The 16,488-nt window shown below is 34.0% G+C and overlaps 2 protein-coding genes across 4 annotated transcripts; both read right to left on the bottom strand.

The window, feature by feature from the left end:
• Window positions 1–4,648: 4,648 nt before the first annotated feature.
• On the bottom strand, window positions 4,649–11,320 carry LOC146900548 (uncharacterized). Of its 2 annotated transcripts, none has more exons than XM_085732173.1 (9): window positions 11,183–11,320; window positions 10,828–10,938; window positions 9,812–9,940; window positions 9,586–9,701; window positions 8,880–8,961; window positions 8,320–8,379; window positions 8,133–8,240; window positions 6,738–6,783; window positions 4,649–5,069 (listed from the first exon to the last, which is right to left on the bottom strand). In XM_085732173.1, the coding sequence occupies exons 2-9, from the start codon at window positions 10,900–10,902 to the stop codon at window positions 4,855–4,857; spliced, it is 831 nt and encodes a 276-aa protein (XP_085588299.1). In that variant the 5' UTR covers window positions 10,903–10,938; window positions 11,183–11,320; the 3' UTR covers window positions 4,649–4,854. The 2 variants fall into 2 exon arrangements, with proteins under 2 accessions (XP_085588299.1, XP_085588300.1); XM_085732174.1 differs by having other exon boundaries at window positions 11,052–11,202.
• Window positions 11,321–15,266: 3,946 nt separating this feature from the next.
• LOC146900549 (uncharacterized) lies at window positions 15,267–16,395 on the bottom strand. 2 transcript variants are annotated; one of them, XM_085732177.1, is made up of 3 exons: window positions 15,930–16,395; window positions 15,688–15,830; window positions 15,267–15,575 (listed from the first exon to the last, which is right to left on the bottom strand). In XM_085732177.1, exons 2-3 carry the CDS (start codon window positions 15,823–15,825, stop codon window positions 15,294–15,296), a joined length of 420 nt encoding a protein of 139 aa, XP_085588303.1. In that variant the 5' UTR covers window positions 15,826–15,830; window positions 15,930–16,395; the 3' UTR covers window positions 15,267–15,293. The 2 variants fall into 2 exon arrangements, with proteins under 2 accessions (XP_085588303.1, XP_085588302.1); XM_085732176.1 differs by having other exon boundaries at window positions 15,688–16,395.
• Between the last annotated feature and the right edge of the window lie 93 nt (window positions 16,396–16,488).

Genomic DNA, 16,488 nt, shown 5'->3' on the forward strand with positions numbered 1-16,488 from the left:
CAACCATGCGATGGAGCCGGCTTTAGAAGGACACATTCTTGCCGGTAGATTAAAGGATGACGACAAGAAGATTGTACGTGACTTGACCAAGAGCAAGATGCTTCCAAGAAATATTTTGATACACTTGAAGAACAAAAGACCACATTGCATGACAAATGTGAAGCAAGTTTACAATGAACGTCAACAAATATGGAAGGCAAATAGAGGTGACAAGAAGTCGTTGCAATATCTGATCTCGAAGTTTGAGGAGCACAACTATACTTATTACTGAAGAACACAAAGTGAAAGTACTACAATCGAAGATATCTTTTGGGCTCATCCAACATCCGTTAAGTTGTTTAACAATTTTCCAACGATTTTGGTTATGGACTCCAACTACAAAACCAACATGTACAAGATGTCAATGTTTGAGGTAGTTGGGGTCACTTCGACGGATTTGACATATTCGGTTGGGTTTGGATTTTTAACACATGAGAAAGAGGAAAACTTTGTTTGGGTTTTAAAAATGTTGCGTAAACTTCTTACGTCAAAGATGAATATGCATAAGGTGATTGTTACCGACAGGGATTTGTATTTGATGAAAGCGGTTGGAATTGTTGTCCCAGAAATTTATTTAATGAATTGTTACTTTCAGGTGCAAGCAAATGTTAAACAAAGGTGCGTCTTAGATTGTAATCCTTTGGGAAAAAAGGATGGGAAAGAGGTGAGTAATCGTGATGTTGTCAAGAAGATCGTGAGGGCATGGAAGGCTATGGTTGAATCACCCACTCAAGAGTTATATGCAAATGCATTAGTGGAGTTCCAAGATGCTTGTAGTGATTTCCCACCTTTCCTAAAGTATGCCATGACCACCTTGAATGAAGTGAAGGAGAAAATAGTGAGGGCATGGACAGATCGTGTGTTGCATCTTGGTTGCAGAACCACCAATAGGGTAGAATCGGCTCATGCTATATTGAAGAAATATTTGGACAATAGTGTGGGTGATTTGGGTACTTGTTGGGAGAAAATACATGACATGTTGTTGCTTCAGTTCACTGCGATACAAACAACCTTTGGTCAGAGCGTTACCGTGTTGGAACATAGATTCAAAGATGTCACTTTGTACTCCGGCTAAGGTGGTCATGTGTCTAGATATGCTTTAGACAACATTGCTTTGGAAGAGTCACGTTGTAGGAAAACGTTGTGCATGGACAAGGAAATTTGTGGTTGTGTTCAAAGGATATCTTACGGCCTACCATGTGCATGTGAAATTGCTACTAAACTCCTTGAAGAAAAGCCAATTTTATTGGATGAGATACACCACCATTGGCAAAGGTTACGCATGGGGGAAGAAAGTAATGAAGTTGGTTTTTCTGTCGATGATGAGTTGAAGGGTACTGTAGAACGTCTCAAGAAACTCCCTTTTCCAAATGAAGCTTGAAGTCAAAGAGGTTTTGCGGCAGTTGGCATTTCCTGAAACCACCATGATGTCTCCACCACCACGAAAAGTACCAACCAAGGGAGCCAAGAAAAAAGTGGACATTGCGAGGTCTAAAGGGAAAATTACATCGACTAGTCGGATCCCTTCTTCTTGGGAGGTTGTTGATTCCTAAAATCCGGATAGTCAACCGTCACCATCACCAACAACATCATCATATAAAAGGAAAAAAGGTGCTCGTCTTGGTAAAACACCAATTTCCCCACTTCCACCACCTTCTCGGTATCCAAAGCCTAAGGCTATCCCGGTTATGAGGCCTACTGGTTATATGCCACGCTTCATGCTTCCATTTATTGAAAAAGTGGTGGATGTTATTGGCGATGGACATTGTGGATTCCGAGCTATAGCCGAGTTCATGGGCTTAACCGAACAAAATCATCTCATGATTCGTACACATCTTATTCAAGAATTGAAAGATCATAGAGATGATTATGTTGAAGTATTTGCGGGTGAGGATCGTTATAACTACATTTTAAATGGCTTACATCCTCCCGCAAATACAAAAAGTTATGCACATCTTGTTGATAAGTGGTTGACTTTTCCGGACATGGGACACATTGTTGCTAATTATTACAAAAGGTGTGTGGTCGTGTTGACAAATCTTGAAGTTGGTAACTCGGAATCTTTTTTCCCACTAAGAGGGCCACCACCGTCGGGTAAGCAAAAAACTCCCATCATGTGCCTTGGGGTAATTCCGAATCATTTTGTGCTTATTTACTTGAAGAATGGTTGTCCACTACCTCCATCATCTACGGAGTGGCACAATCACAAGAAACAAGATGCGGTGACTTGGGAAGATGAGTATTTGGATCAACATGAGTTGTTCCGAAAGCTCATGGCTATTGAAAGTGGAAACAAACCGCCGAAACCACAAAAGAAGTCAAACAAAGTGGCGCCTATTTTGTTGGACACTCCCGAAAAATCAAAGCAACATTTTGAAGTTATTGCGGAAGATGAGGAAGATTCTATGTCACTTGATCTTCTCCAATCACTTGGCCTTTAACGAGTGATTTTTTTGTCGGTGTTAGTCCTTTTTTTGGTAGAAATTACACCGACGTATATTTTGGGGTCAAAATTGTAACGCCAATTTTTTGTGGCCAATATATAAGTAACATTATGTAATTTATATTGATATATATGATAATATGAATTTTATTTACTTGAAACTAGTGCAATACTTATTTATAGCTTATTAATGTTTACGCATTTGATTTATTCGTTATTACATTCCATTTAATTTTGTTCTAATCTATGATTCTTTTCTTAATGCTTTTGTCAAGTGAAACATGTCTGAGATTGCAAAAATTGAAGGGCGTGTTAGGTACTCCGCGTTTAAAAAGACGGTTAAGGTTATGATAACGCCGACGGACTCTCTTGATGATTTGAAGGCACAACTTAACACTTATTTTGAGCATCTTGGTGTAAATCAATATACACTCACTTGTTTGGTCAAATGCCATGCATAGACCTAGGAGAAGATAGAGATGAATACGCATGGAAAACGGCAAGCTATATGCCTTGGCTTGTTAAAGACGATAGTGACGTCGGATTTATGTTTCGGAATATGGTGGAAAATAATATATTATATATGTATGTTCGTTCCATATGCAATTGTGATGAATGTAAGTAGGGATTTAATTTAATGATGTGTAATGAGTTGTAATGTATTGTTTAATTATGGACACTTTGTAACGTTTTGATGAATTTCAAACTTTTGTGTAGTTTGAACCAAATGTCGGTTTGATTTAATTATGGACAATTGTAAAAGATATTGTATTTTACTTGTTTATAAGTGAGTTTAAATGTTGTATGAATTATATTGCCTTTGGAATTGCTCTGGTTTAATTACAGGTAAAAATTGGTCTAAAAATGGCTTGGTAATGTTTAGCATTTATGCAGAACCAACTGTCTGCATAAATGTTTTCCTCGGCAGTTAACTACCGAGAATAGTCGGTTTTCAATTACTCGGCAGTTAACTACCGAGGAGGCAAAAACGTATTTTACTCATGTGTCTCAGCCTCATGAATTATCTTATCCTTGCGTCAAAGAAAATAAGTTACAGCGTAAAGTACGATAACTGTATGTACATAGGACGAATCGTTTGTCAAAAAAGTATAGTAGTTGAGTAAAAAAGTAGTACGAACCGTTGTACAAATTTTTAGAGAATTTTTATAAATTAAAAAAATTGTAAATTCATTAAAATATGATGAAATAAATAAATAAAATCCAAACTCATATAAATTGGTTCCAAATATTTTTTTTTAAGGAATTTTTTTTTTAGTGGCTTGTGTACTTGTTTTGGGTCGATATTAGCGTACTAGTTCAAATAAAACAAACTTTAGTAGCTTCATCAGGAAGAACAAAAAAAAATGGAAAACTTCAGTAATTTAATAAACAATAGGCAATGGCATATGGCAATTAGAACTAACGATTTTTACAAGGATACAACTAAGGTTGTTATATGTAGTTTCCGAAGAAAAAAAATATTTTTTTTAATTTAATTAAATTTAAAAAACTTTCCTCCTATTTAAAATTCATTTGCATAATGGTAAATGAGTATTTTGGTCAAAAGTAAGTAGGTGTAGGTTACTAACTAAAATATAACCAACATGAAACAGGGAGACGATTATGAAGGGGTGAACCACTTGTGCTTTTTCTTTCAAGTTTGTCTCCAACATAGTCAGCATCACACTAAGCTACAAGATCAAAATGTGAACCCTTGTTATACCAAAGGGCAAGATATATATACCTATCAAGCATTTGAAAATTCTGTTCACAGCCGTGTGATGAGATTTTTAGGACAATATCACATTGATTTTTTATTTTTATTTTTTTTCTTATAATTTGTGACAAAGAAAATGAGTTGTTTTTGCTTATAATTTGAGACATGGAGGAAGTACATATGAACAACGCGCGCACACACTCCCCCACGTGTTATATGAGATAAGGGACCTGAATCAATTACTATCAAATACAGCATCAATTACTAGAATAAAGAGATACTGTTATGATGGACTAGTTTTTAATCAATAATGCATGATTCTCTTTAGAAATTAACTTAGTCCCCCAACTATAAGTTTTTTAACTACCGGTAAGAGAGTGTTAGTTGTGGTGAACAAATGTTAACTAAGAAAACATAATGTAAAGACACAATTTGCTATTGAAGATAAATTGCAGAAAATTACAGTTTTATTGATTGGTGCATCTAAAATGGCTTGTGCAACTGGTTTTTATACAGAAAAACAAACAAGGCCCTTATCTGTCACCATATACTTGCAAGAATGGCTGGCTATTACACATAATGTATACTCTACTGTTTGTTAATATTGACCAACAAATAAAATTATGCGGGCGGGAATAGAGGATATGGAGTAATCTTAATAATCTTTGGTGAGTAACCGCTTCTCTTCCTCCTCTAACCTTGCAAGCCATTTGAATCCAAGATCACAGCCTGCTTTTGCAGCTATCTGAAATTTTTCTTTTGCCATCTCTACTGGATCAATTGCAATACTTTCTTTGTTCTTACCTCGCATTTGAGCAGCCGCACCTCTCTTCAAACTGAACTTTATTAATGATTCTGGAATTTTGACACCTGAGGCACAATATCCTTTCTTTTATTAATATCAGACTTTAAACAGGGCATCCCAACGATGCAATCAACCCACCAGAAAACATAAAAGTCCAGTGAAGCAAGCAATCTAAAGCCAACAAAGATTGTTTGTTTTAAGGCCTATTGGTATTAATGTGTCTTGCTTCCTGTGTATAATTCCCAAACATGGTTTAGTTAGAAGTCAAAGGAGCAATCCATAGTTTGAGACTGTTGAAGTTAGGGTTTTTGATTAAAGGATGAGAAAAATAGCAAGGGCTTGATTATCAGAGAAAGCAGCTGGAATAAAAGGGTAGTTCAGTCAATTTCTTGTGTTACCTAAATACAAGCTAATAAATATTCCTGTGTTATGAAGAATGTGAAACAAGAAAGTCATTAACCAAAATGCTAGAACTTCTATTTATCAACAAGATTGTTACATTAGTCTAGGATCTCTAGATCAATTCATAGACTAATGTTACTATGCTTGTTTAACTCCATTTCAGGTTGTGGTTTGCTTAATCTGATCAGGAACTGTTTCAACTTTGCTACATCTTACCCTATTTGAAATTACTTTGCTCTATAGTACAAATAAGCCAGCCACTAAGCTATTGATGTCTATTACATGTTCTTTAGGTGAATTATAGTAAACTCGAGATATACATGTATCTTTCTTATTCATCATCATGACTTTCAGTTTTAGAAAGTTTGGTGAATCATCTCTAACTCCACTAGGAAGGTCTGTTGTGAAGTGTAATTGTTCTTCTGCACAAATAAACCCATTGTGCAATGTATTCAATAATTTACCAGAAATGTTTGGTGTCGGGTTTATCTATTGACACTTTATCCGCTTTACTTTCAGCAACCACAATCATGTAGTCAGATTTGCGTGTCAACCTATTTGACATTACTTTTCTCTATAGTACAAACAAGTTAGCACCTAAGCTGCTGACACCTATTACATGTTCTTAAGGTGAATGTGCGTACGACGAGAACATGATATTTCTGCCTCTGAGGGAGCTCTGGCGAGGCAAAAATTGAAAATGGTTTGGGAACAGAAAAATCGCCCACAAAGCCATAAAATCGGTTGGATGGTACTGTTCTAGCGATTCAATGAAAAAGATGCATGCGGTCGGGAACACGCGACCTGGTTCTACAAAAAATGCAGTTTGGTTTAAAAAAAACCTAAAAACGTGTTTTCTGATAAAAATGAGGCGGACATTTTGTATTCTCTTTTACAGAGATACCTTTTGTATTCTCACTTTTACCTATATAAGGCATACATTTTCTAATCTAACTTTTTCCTACTAAAAACGTGTAAACTTCTAACTTGTGAAATTAGTAGGATCTTAAGATCTGTGTTACAATCTTGTGCCCCCTTCCCGATCCTGGGTAGGATCTCAGTTCTGACTACTTCAACTTCATAATAAATAAAAGACATCTTCTGTAAAAAACTACCTTTTAAATGGTGTACTAGTAGGCATTACAGAGAGGTAAGTTCCTATAGTTTCTGAATATTTACTTGTTATGAAAATACGGTCTTAGCATCAGTAATGTACTCCATAACCAAGTGCAGCTTGAAAGGAAGTGGGCATGGGATTGGATGCATGGTTAAACTTTTCTACACAAACAGTGCATACCAAATCCTAAATTAAATGAAGAACACAAGCTGACCTTTAAGAAGAAGAGATCCATATGCAATAGCTGCCCCAGCATGCCCCTACAAATACATGGAATAAATTAAAAAAAAACAATCTCTGAACAAGCAACTAAGAATTAATCTTGTTCACACTTGTGAATGAGAATAAAGCAATAAATATATTCGATTAAACTCGGGTAGATTAAGATAACTTTTCTTTATAATAATCAAACATTGTCATGTGTAAATAAATAGAATATCAGATAATTTTATAAATTAGCAAAAGTAAATAAATGTGTTGTATTTAGCTAGGTAAAACATGATCATGAGAAATATATATGTATACAAATCAACACATTTAACAAAATACTTCCTCCTTTAATCATGATTCGGCTAAAGGGTCATCAAGATTCAATATTATATCCTCCCTGACTGCATGCTATAAATCACAAGTATAAACCATGCTTAAAAGCTCCTGGTTCCTGACCAAATGTTACCTTTCAAGATAACCCAGGTAACCACATTTCCCCCTCCCCGTGTGTTTTTATTTGAGTGTGTTTTGGCCACTAGGCCAATAGCAACAAAAAAAATAATGTTACCTTTCAAGGTCTCCATGCATACTGAACCTTTATTGAAATTCTCATGCTATGGCTATTTCTTGTTGGGCCAGTAATTTTATAATACAATTCTTTGTTGAGTCGCAACAAACATCAAACATATAGTTTAAATAAAATCACACTTAATTCAAGTCACATTAGCTCTTAGTAAACCAGTATAAATTTTGAAAGAAAAATTGGACTGGAAGTGCAACTTTGAAAAGCTTTAACTACTGGGAATCAGCGAATGAGTAATCAATGAAACTCTAGAGGTTCAGATCTCATGAAACACTTCTTCTAAGCTTTTCATTAAGGTATAAAACTATAAATACTCCATCCCATGCGAAAACTGTCAAGTGTGATAATGTATTCACTTTAAGAGTGAGTGCAAACAAGATTTCATAACAGCGTAAACAAATGACATACAATATATGCTGAACTCATTCTAACTCACCACACGTGAAAAAGTACGAATAGACATTTTGTCCATAAATACTAAAAAAATACTCCCTCCGTTTCAAAATACATGTCCAATTTTTGCAATGTGCACTATTCACTTGACTTGTTTTGACCATACTTTTTAACTAATGTATAAATACAAATATTAGCATGTAAGATGTTGTTTGATTTGTCTCGACTAATATTTTCAAAAGATTAAATTTTTATAATTTTTTACTTTAGATAATTAAAGATATTAACGGTCAAAATTGTGCATTGGCATATGTGAAGTGGTTGACTTGGACATGTATTTTGAAACGGAGGGAGTATTTAATACACAGTGCAAGGTTTTAAAGAAAATTAGTTCTTTAAATTTGATTAATTGATATATAGTACCTTCTCTGATGCCCTATGGAAACACCACAACGCCGAAGCAATATCTTTCTTAACACAATCGCCAGTCAAATATACAGCACCCAAAAGGTAAAGAGCTTCTGGATGCAACTGGAACATATAACACACAATAAGGTTTCGTGATGCATTTGAAATTGTGACAAGATCAAAGTTACATAAGGTAACAAACCTGATCCACAGCTTTCTCCAAATAATAAAAAGCTTGTTGATCTGAATGGATATCCTCATTCTGTCTCCAAAAATATATATATATTAAAACATTTCAGTAAAAAAAATCTAACAAAAACTCAGGATCTTCATACTTCCTAATGTATCCAGTTATGAAACATAAAAAAAAAAAAAATTGAAGAAAGGGAGAACAAGATTACATAGCAGAAGTATTCTACTCAAGTAAACTGCAAAAATAAAATATAATTGCAAAAATATAATCGGGCAAGACAATATGAACAAAGGAACCACTAGTAATTCAGCATTAAGAACACATAATATCCCAACCAGACCATTTTGTATGCAGATTAGCCAACCATTCTCCTCGCCAAGGTCGTATACCTCATTTGTTAACCACAAAAAGTTAAAATACAATTTAAATGTACAATAAATAAATCTGAAAATAGCAATTTGAGGAGGCATGGATGAATAACGGTTCAAGTGATTGACTCAAAATCTTCATGTTTGGCTGTAATATACTGACACGAATTCCTAACAATATAAGGTGTAGAGTAGCCTCACCTCTACTCTTAAATGACAACCCAATGCATACTGTGCATCAGCATCACCCATATCTGCTGCTTCTACCAATAATGCTGCCGCTCTGTTGCCAAGGGAAAAGGGGAAAAATTCAAACTATAAAACTAATATGAATGTCATTGGTGACAAAAAGAAAAATAAATTGTGTTTTAAACAGCTACTTCACCATACTTCAAAAAAAATGAGATTTATAATGTATTGAAGCATTCCTTTCCATTTAAAGTCTGATGTTTAATTTGCTATACTCAGCTGAGTTCACATCATAAAGAAGACCAACACAAACAATTTCATAGCAAAGCAGAAACAACATGTAATGATTTGGATGATAAAATAATAATCATCAATACCATATTATAAAGAAACTCCAAAAGTAACTACTAGTTTTCGACGGACCGTTTTTCTGTTCAAATTTGCCCTAGACAACACGATTCTTTTCCAAATTTAAATTTCAAAACGTGAATTTGAAACTGAAATTTAGATAAGTTTAGATAACATAGATACACTTGAAACCGAACAAGCTAATCAAATTATTTAAACATACAGCTAATGTGTCCGTCTTTCCACTAGAAATAATAAAAATAATAATTTATAGATATGTTCTTGGCATAGTGTATATGCATTTCTTTGATGGAAAACAGGTGCAGCGTGAAGAAACAAAATACAACGGAGGACAAAAGAGTCGACTTACACAGCCTTATTTGCTCCAGGAACATGGTATTTCATATGCAATCTGGACAACCAATACCTAGCATGAGTATTGGAGTTGTCAGCCTCCAAAGCAAGCTCAAAATTCTCCTTTGCTGTCTATTTATGAACCTCAAATAAGCAAAGGTCTATCTATATATTGTTCTGTCCTATAAAATCTTAAAATAAAGAAGTAAATAGTAGCAACTATTTGAGAAGGCAGTGATTACGTTAAGAAGAGGGATGAGACGCCTATCGTTGAGCTCACAATAATCAATGACTCTATCAACTTCCTTCAAAGCATTCCATCCTTTGGCAATAAACTCCATAGCTTTCTTGTTCCTGCTATGCAATCCTCTCTGCATATAATTTCCAACAAAGATAAGCAAATTTGTTCAAAAACAATAACAATCTAATTGTCTAGAGCACCGACACTTTAGATTGAACAAGTGTCTCGAGTTCCACACAACAGCGACACATGTGATTATATTATATTAGATTAATTCTGTATCTTTTAAATTAGGGTTAATACCCCCAAACAGCCCTTGTAATTTGGGCGAGATTTGAAAATAGTCAACAAAAACAACAACCAAGCCTTATCCCACTAAATGGGGTACGCTACATGGATCAAACTACGCCATAATGTTCTATCCGAAACCAAATTTGGATCCAACTCATTAACCTCTAAATGTTTCCTAATAGTTTCCCTTTAGAGTTTTTCTAGGTCGTCCTCTACCTCTTCTAATCTGACTCTCCTCCATCTGATCTACTCTTCGTACTACAGCATCTATCAGTCTTCTCTCTACATGCCCAAAAACCCTAAGCCTATTGTCTACCATCATTTCTACTATAGATGCTACCCCAACTCTCTCTCTAATGGTGTCATTTTTAATCCTATCTCGTCTAGTCATTCCAAATCCTAATCCTATCAAAAATAGTCTCTGAAAAGAAAACACACACACAGATTTCACCCTTGTAATTTTGGATTTTTGATATTTTACTCTCATCCTGTTAAAAAAATGTGGAATCTGTGTTGTACGGACTATTTTCAAACCCGACCCAAATTATAGAGACTATACGAGGTATTGACCTTTTACATTATTTTAAGTGTCAACCTATCAGTAGTTAGTTGTCAGATTAATTTTCTCTCCTTCATTTAGGTTTGAACCTCGACCTTAGCTTAAACCAGTTGAGCTACCCTATCATATCAAGGTAAATGTAAAAGTGCAGTTACAATGTTACATGCCTGTTGATTGAATTGGAAAAGAGAAACATTGGAGGGCTTGAGAATGAACTTGGGAAACAATGCCCTATGCAACATCTTCTTAGAAAGAATTAAGATATAAACAGAGGTTTCCTGTAACATAAAAACAAGAAAGGATTATAAATTCATCAAAACAGAAGAAAAGAAGACATGTTACAGCAAGGTTTGAAAGCACAATTACTGTAGTGTAAACCTAAAAATCTCACAATTGCCTAGTAGTATTATGCATCGGAACAACAGTGGAAGCGGGTAAAGTTATGGCGGTGGCAACCGGAGAAATGGAAAACAATTTAACATGGAATAGAATGAAATGAAAATAGGATTGGGTGGTACTGACCTGAGATGAGAGGGTGAGACACCACGGCGGTGGCGGCAGTGATCAGTTAACCATTTAATCGGAGGTATTTTGGTATTTTTGAGAGGTTAAAGAGCAAATTTAGAGGTTATAAGAGCAACATCTTTTGTTTTTGCAAAGGTTATCGATTTTTTGGTGGTGGCCGCGGTTTGAACCATGACCTCGCATATATTATCCATTGTCCTATAAACTCACAAGGACTATCGATTGATATTTTGACCGGGGTAAATTGGTAACACAATAACAATGGTAAACAAAATTAATACAATAATCAACTTTCTTAATTTTCGTATTTTTTATCAGATGGTCATATATTTAGGGATGGAGTTAATACTTGTTTTGAATTCGGTCGATCTCCAAATTAAAAGACTTGTCTTAGAGAAAAGATCCATCAACCCCACGCTTCCATCGTCACTTATCATCATCTCCCGATCAATACTAATTTATTATGTTTTATAACTTTTTACATTTATTTTTAACAAATTTTGATTTATATAGCACCACTTATTTGTTTATAGGGACAAATTTAAATTTAACTTACAAGACATTTTCAAACTTATTTTTTATTTTTTTTACTCTGGAGGCATGTGCCCCATTCTCATATGAATGCATCCGTTGGTGCATAGAAGTATAAATTCAAACTTTATTAAGAAATACTATAGACAAATTCTCTAACACGCTCTATTAAACACACTCTTTATCATTGGTCCACGTCGTTATTATTTTAAAACAAGTAAATAATTGGTAACCGGTTCTGCTAGTTTGAAACATGCCTCCAGCTTTTTGGGTTAGATTTCAAAAACAAAGACACAAATTTAAATTTAAATTTCTTTTTCTAATGGAGTGGATGAATATATTTTGCATTATAAAATTGTATGAGTTCTGGTCTTTCGATTGATACCAATCAACAATTCGGTGACGTTTATTTTGTGAATTTGTGGATCTTGACGATCATCACCCAGTAAAGCTAATTATAACTTGAATTTGCTATTATTTCAAAGGGATTGTGATTTGGGTTTTTGACCCCGTTGACATCCACCAAATACAAATTGGTTACCGTATTATCATTTTGGTACAAGCACCATCAATGGGGAAATGCTTGTGACAGAGGAAGAAATCAAGGATAAAAACAAAGGCGCAAATGGCAGGAAGTTGCAGAAAGAGAAATTCAAAGAACTCGTTGAACGTTATTTATTTATTTTGTATAAAAGAGGAAGATTTGTTTTCTAAACATGCAGAACTGGTTACCCCTGTAAATTGTTTTAAAATAATGATGATGTGGATCAATGATAGAGAGTGTGTCGATAGCATTTCTCAACTTTATTTAACCATGGTCAATTATGGCTAAACTCTTTTTTTTTTTGGAGTTATGGCTAAACTTATTATTAAATATTTTGGATAATTGTAAATTTATGCTCTAAAGTACACTTTTGGACTAAGAAAAAGATAAGTTACTCTTACGTGAGTTTAGTTCAGTTGATAGGGACATTGCATATAATATATGTTGGGGTTGGGATTCGAATCCCGAACACCTCATTTATTCTCCTTAAAAAGAATATTTCTAACCATTAGGCTACTTGAAGAAGAAAAAAAATAAGCTACTCCATTTTCAATTGTAAGCATCATCAAAACTTTCCACATCCATCATTGGTATCTCTAACATATTCCTTTAGTTAACATTTCATTTACAAACTAGATAGATATGTCAGTTTTATTCGTTATCTAATTGACAAACAACACAAACCACACCTTTGCTACTCCATATTCCTTAAGGCATACACAATTCCTCCCTAATCTCTGCATCGATTGACCGCATACGGCAAATTGGACCCATTCACGCAATCACGCGTCTTCAATCGTTTGATAAAGATCAGTTATCTGACGAATTCTTTTTTGTGGAGGAAAGCTAAGTACACATCTTTTACATACACTTATTATGATTGGTGGGCACACCCGCTCCTTTGTATGGGTGTGCACAATAGGTTTTTTGATCATTTTGCGGGTGCCTTTCGTTTTTGGTACCTTGTTTGTAAATATTGGTCGGTGAGGCACTTTTAACACGTCTTGTGCAGAGTGTATCGCCGGGGTTATTATTAATATATTTCATTTTATCAGACGGTTAATAATATAATAATTGCGTTAAAAAATTGACTTCAACAAATCTTACTTTGTAATCTCCACGTAAAATTCTTCACTTACGAGGGAAATTGCAATGATCGCACAACTTTTGTCAATTATCCGCCACCTTCCATTCCTCACAATCAACAAGACTATCAAAACAAACTCTATAGGCACTTTTGACCGTGTAGTCTCTGTTAATCTCCAAACTAGTAACATACCCGTGCATCCGCACGGGTACTGGTTGGTCGGGGATGATATTTAATAGTTTCAAATTGAACAGTTTGAATTTTGACCATTTAAAAGTAAATTAATATTAATTTTAAAAGAAATATAATTCTATATATAACTTGTGTTTAACTAATGCAAAAATTTAGATTATTTTTATGTATAATAATTAAAAATTTATTTAGTACGTGTATTTTTATATTAATATTAATAAAAATATAAAATTATATGGCTGAAAATATACAATATAGTAACACAATTATTTTGTTTACAATTATATTGTACTCATTTCAATAATAGAAAATATTATTAGACTATGTTTAGTTGTGTGCGTTTATACCTAGTAATAAATGAACTGGTCAACAAAAATGTTTGTGTTGGAAAGAGAACTATTAAACAGGAACATGTTCCATAAATATGCAGTACATCAGTAAAAGAAAAATAGAATTGTCATCCCTCAATAAAAGATATTGAATGGTTATGTCTCATTATTTTTGACTTTATAGTCGTGTATTATAGATAGTGTATGATACTCTCTATGTTCCACAATGAGTGTCGTTTTAGGGAATTGCACACAGATAAAGGAATGAAATAAGGTAGTCAAATGTCATAGCAATTTTAATAAATTATCGTAATCAAGTATTGGTTTGTTTTTCATTGAAGGAAAAATAATTATTTATAAGTAGTGTAACATAGTATTAATTAAAGGATACAATTGAAAAGAAAAAGTTATTATTGTATTGAAAACTAAAAGTGACATTAATTTTGAAACGAAAATTTCTGTCAAAGCGACATTAATTTTGAAACGGAGAGAGTAGTAGTCATAGTTTGTACAGCATATGTATAAGTTTCAATAGTAATGTATTTAATAATAAAATATAATCGGTTTATTGTTTATGAAAAAGGGGTGCGAATAAAAAAAATTGATTTTTTTTTTTTTTACAATTGTTGGCTGGGCCTTGCAATAGCGGGTCACTATTTTCTTCAACAGATTATTTGACCCGATTTGAGGGTTTAAATAGTAACATTCACAATAACCTTTAGTATACTTTGTGTTTGCAGCATTGTTTATTTGGTTGTGGATTTTGAAAATGTCTGTTTCCAAGAAGTTAGACTTCGATGCATCAACCAGCAGTGTTGATACAAAAAAAGTTGATGCAGGCGAAGATGTTGTAGCAGACAAATCGAAAATTGTAATGGTTGACAATTACCGTGAGCCAGTGGAGCTTCCTCCATTCTTGAATGTTAAAAAAAATTCATGGGAGATTATTGTCAATGAATCACATATACTACCAAATCACAAGCTTGTAAGTGTTATTTATATATTTTTCTTTACCATTTTATATTCGATTAATAGAAAAATATTTACTTTTTAATATGCAGCGTCTCCCTCAACATCTTACATATGAAGGTGTTCTGAGTTCTGATAAGAACATTATGCTCACTCAACTTGATCGAGATCAAGATGCAGTTGATGCATTTGGATGTGAAGTTGATTCTGAAGAAGGAAATCCTCATAAGAGATACATAGCTAGTGGGTGGCATGCATTTGTTAAGGCAAGCCAAGTTGAAGTTGGTGATAGGTTGTTGTTCTCAATCGAGAATTATGAGATGCAAATATTCATTATATTGTATTATATGTTATTAAAAGTTTTATTTAACCCTATGGTATCTAAATAACAAAAACTCTCAAATAATCATTATATTGTATTATATGTTATTAAAAGTTTTATTTAATGCAGAGAAATTATAAATACATACGAACTAATAGATCAGGACGCCATTTCCCAGCAACAATCTCAGCAAAGGGCTTGAACTTCAGATCAACATCGGGGATATGATGGACATTTGGGTCTGCAGCTATAGTTCCACCAGTCCATATCAACTTGTACTTGTTATCACAAGCCTTGAATACCAGGTCATTTGGCAACACCTGAAAGTTGCTTAAAGTATAAGTTGAGTTAACCTCAATAACTTTCTCATAATCAGCCTTGCATGCCGTTGGAACGATAACTTGAATGTCGGTTCCCTGATCCAAGTCAAAAATTCAGCTATGGTAAGGCAAACATGAACTAAAAACTTTAACTTTTTATAAGTGAGACATAAAAGTTAATATTGTAAACTTTAAGGACTACAAATACCTTGCCATCAACAATGACCATTTCTATGTGCTCCCTACCATCCTTTACAACGGTCCAGTTGTCTCTAACCTTAACAGTCACTTTCCAAAAGTCTTTCTTCTGATTGATATCTCTCAAGAATGCAGCTGGTCTCAACATATCAGCTGAATATTCAAAAAAGATTACAACATAGGAGTTAGATAGATGACCAACCAAGTTAAATATAATAAACATGGTAAGAATTTGATCAAGACTAATCTTACCTTGGAAAAATTTCACAGAGAATTTAGATCTAAAGATACTTTTAGTGTTAGTAGTAGTTTGAAGTTTGATGTTATGAGCTGCAGCAATAGAGCTTTGATATGTTTTTTCTGCACTATAATAACATTAGAGTGCAGCATGGGAAAGAGTGAGTATGTTGATTTGATATGGTACTTGATGAACAGTAAAAAGCAAAAGTTGGTGATTTGTTTGAAATTGTTATGGTCTGTTGTTGTTAACTGAATATAGGAACGTCATTTAAGCAGTTAGAATTGAATTGAACACAAAGTTTGAAGAGGAAAAGAAACCAAACTAAATAAAACATGACATCATTATACCAAACCAATATGTAAATGTACTGAATTAGTTGGCAAAAGCATATTTTAGACACAAAATACCCCTTAAACAATGGCGTGTCAGCAGGGTAGATTGGGTGCATATAGGATTTTCCACAGGGTTTAGTTTTCTTATATTAAGTAGGATTTGACATTGGATACGTTGTTAAAAAGATGAAAATTGGATACGTTGAGTTAGTTATTGTAATTAAGGGCCCGTTAACTT

The sequence above is a fragment of the Medicago sativa genome, chromosome 8 (genome assembly GCF_051527215.1).
Source record: "Medicago sativa cultivar Bolivia chromosome 8, Bolivia_mono, whole genome shotgun sequence".
Classification (NCBI taxonomy): Eukaryota; Viridiplantae; Streptophyta; class Magnoliopsida; order Fabales; family Fabaceae; genus Medicago; species Medicago sativa.

Excerpts from the sequence above, each read along its gene's own strand:
- LOC146900549 (XM_085732176.1), bottom strand. The coding sequence starts at position 15,900 with ATGTTTATTATATTTAACTTGGTTGGTCATCTATCTAACTCCTATGTT. Across the intron at positions 15,576-15,687 it reads TGGTCATTGTTGATGGCAAG|GGAACCGACATTCAAGTTAT; the intron begins GTATTTGTAGTC and ends GACTTGGATCAG.
- LOC146900548 (XM_085732173.1), bottom strand. The coding sequence starts at position 10,902 with ATGTTGCATAGGGCATTGTTTCCCAAGTTCATTCTCAAGCCCTCCAAT. Across the intron at positions 8,380-8,879 it reads GTTGTCATTTAAGAGTAGAG|AATGAGGATATCCATTCAGA; the intron begins GTGAGGCTACTC and ends TTTTGGAGACAG. Across the intron at positions 8,241-8,319 it reads TGGAGAAAGCTGTGGATCAG|TTGCATCCAGAAGCTCTTTA; the intron begins GTTTGTTACCTT and ends TATATGTTCCAG.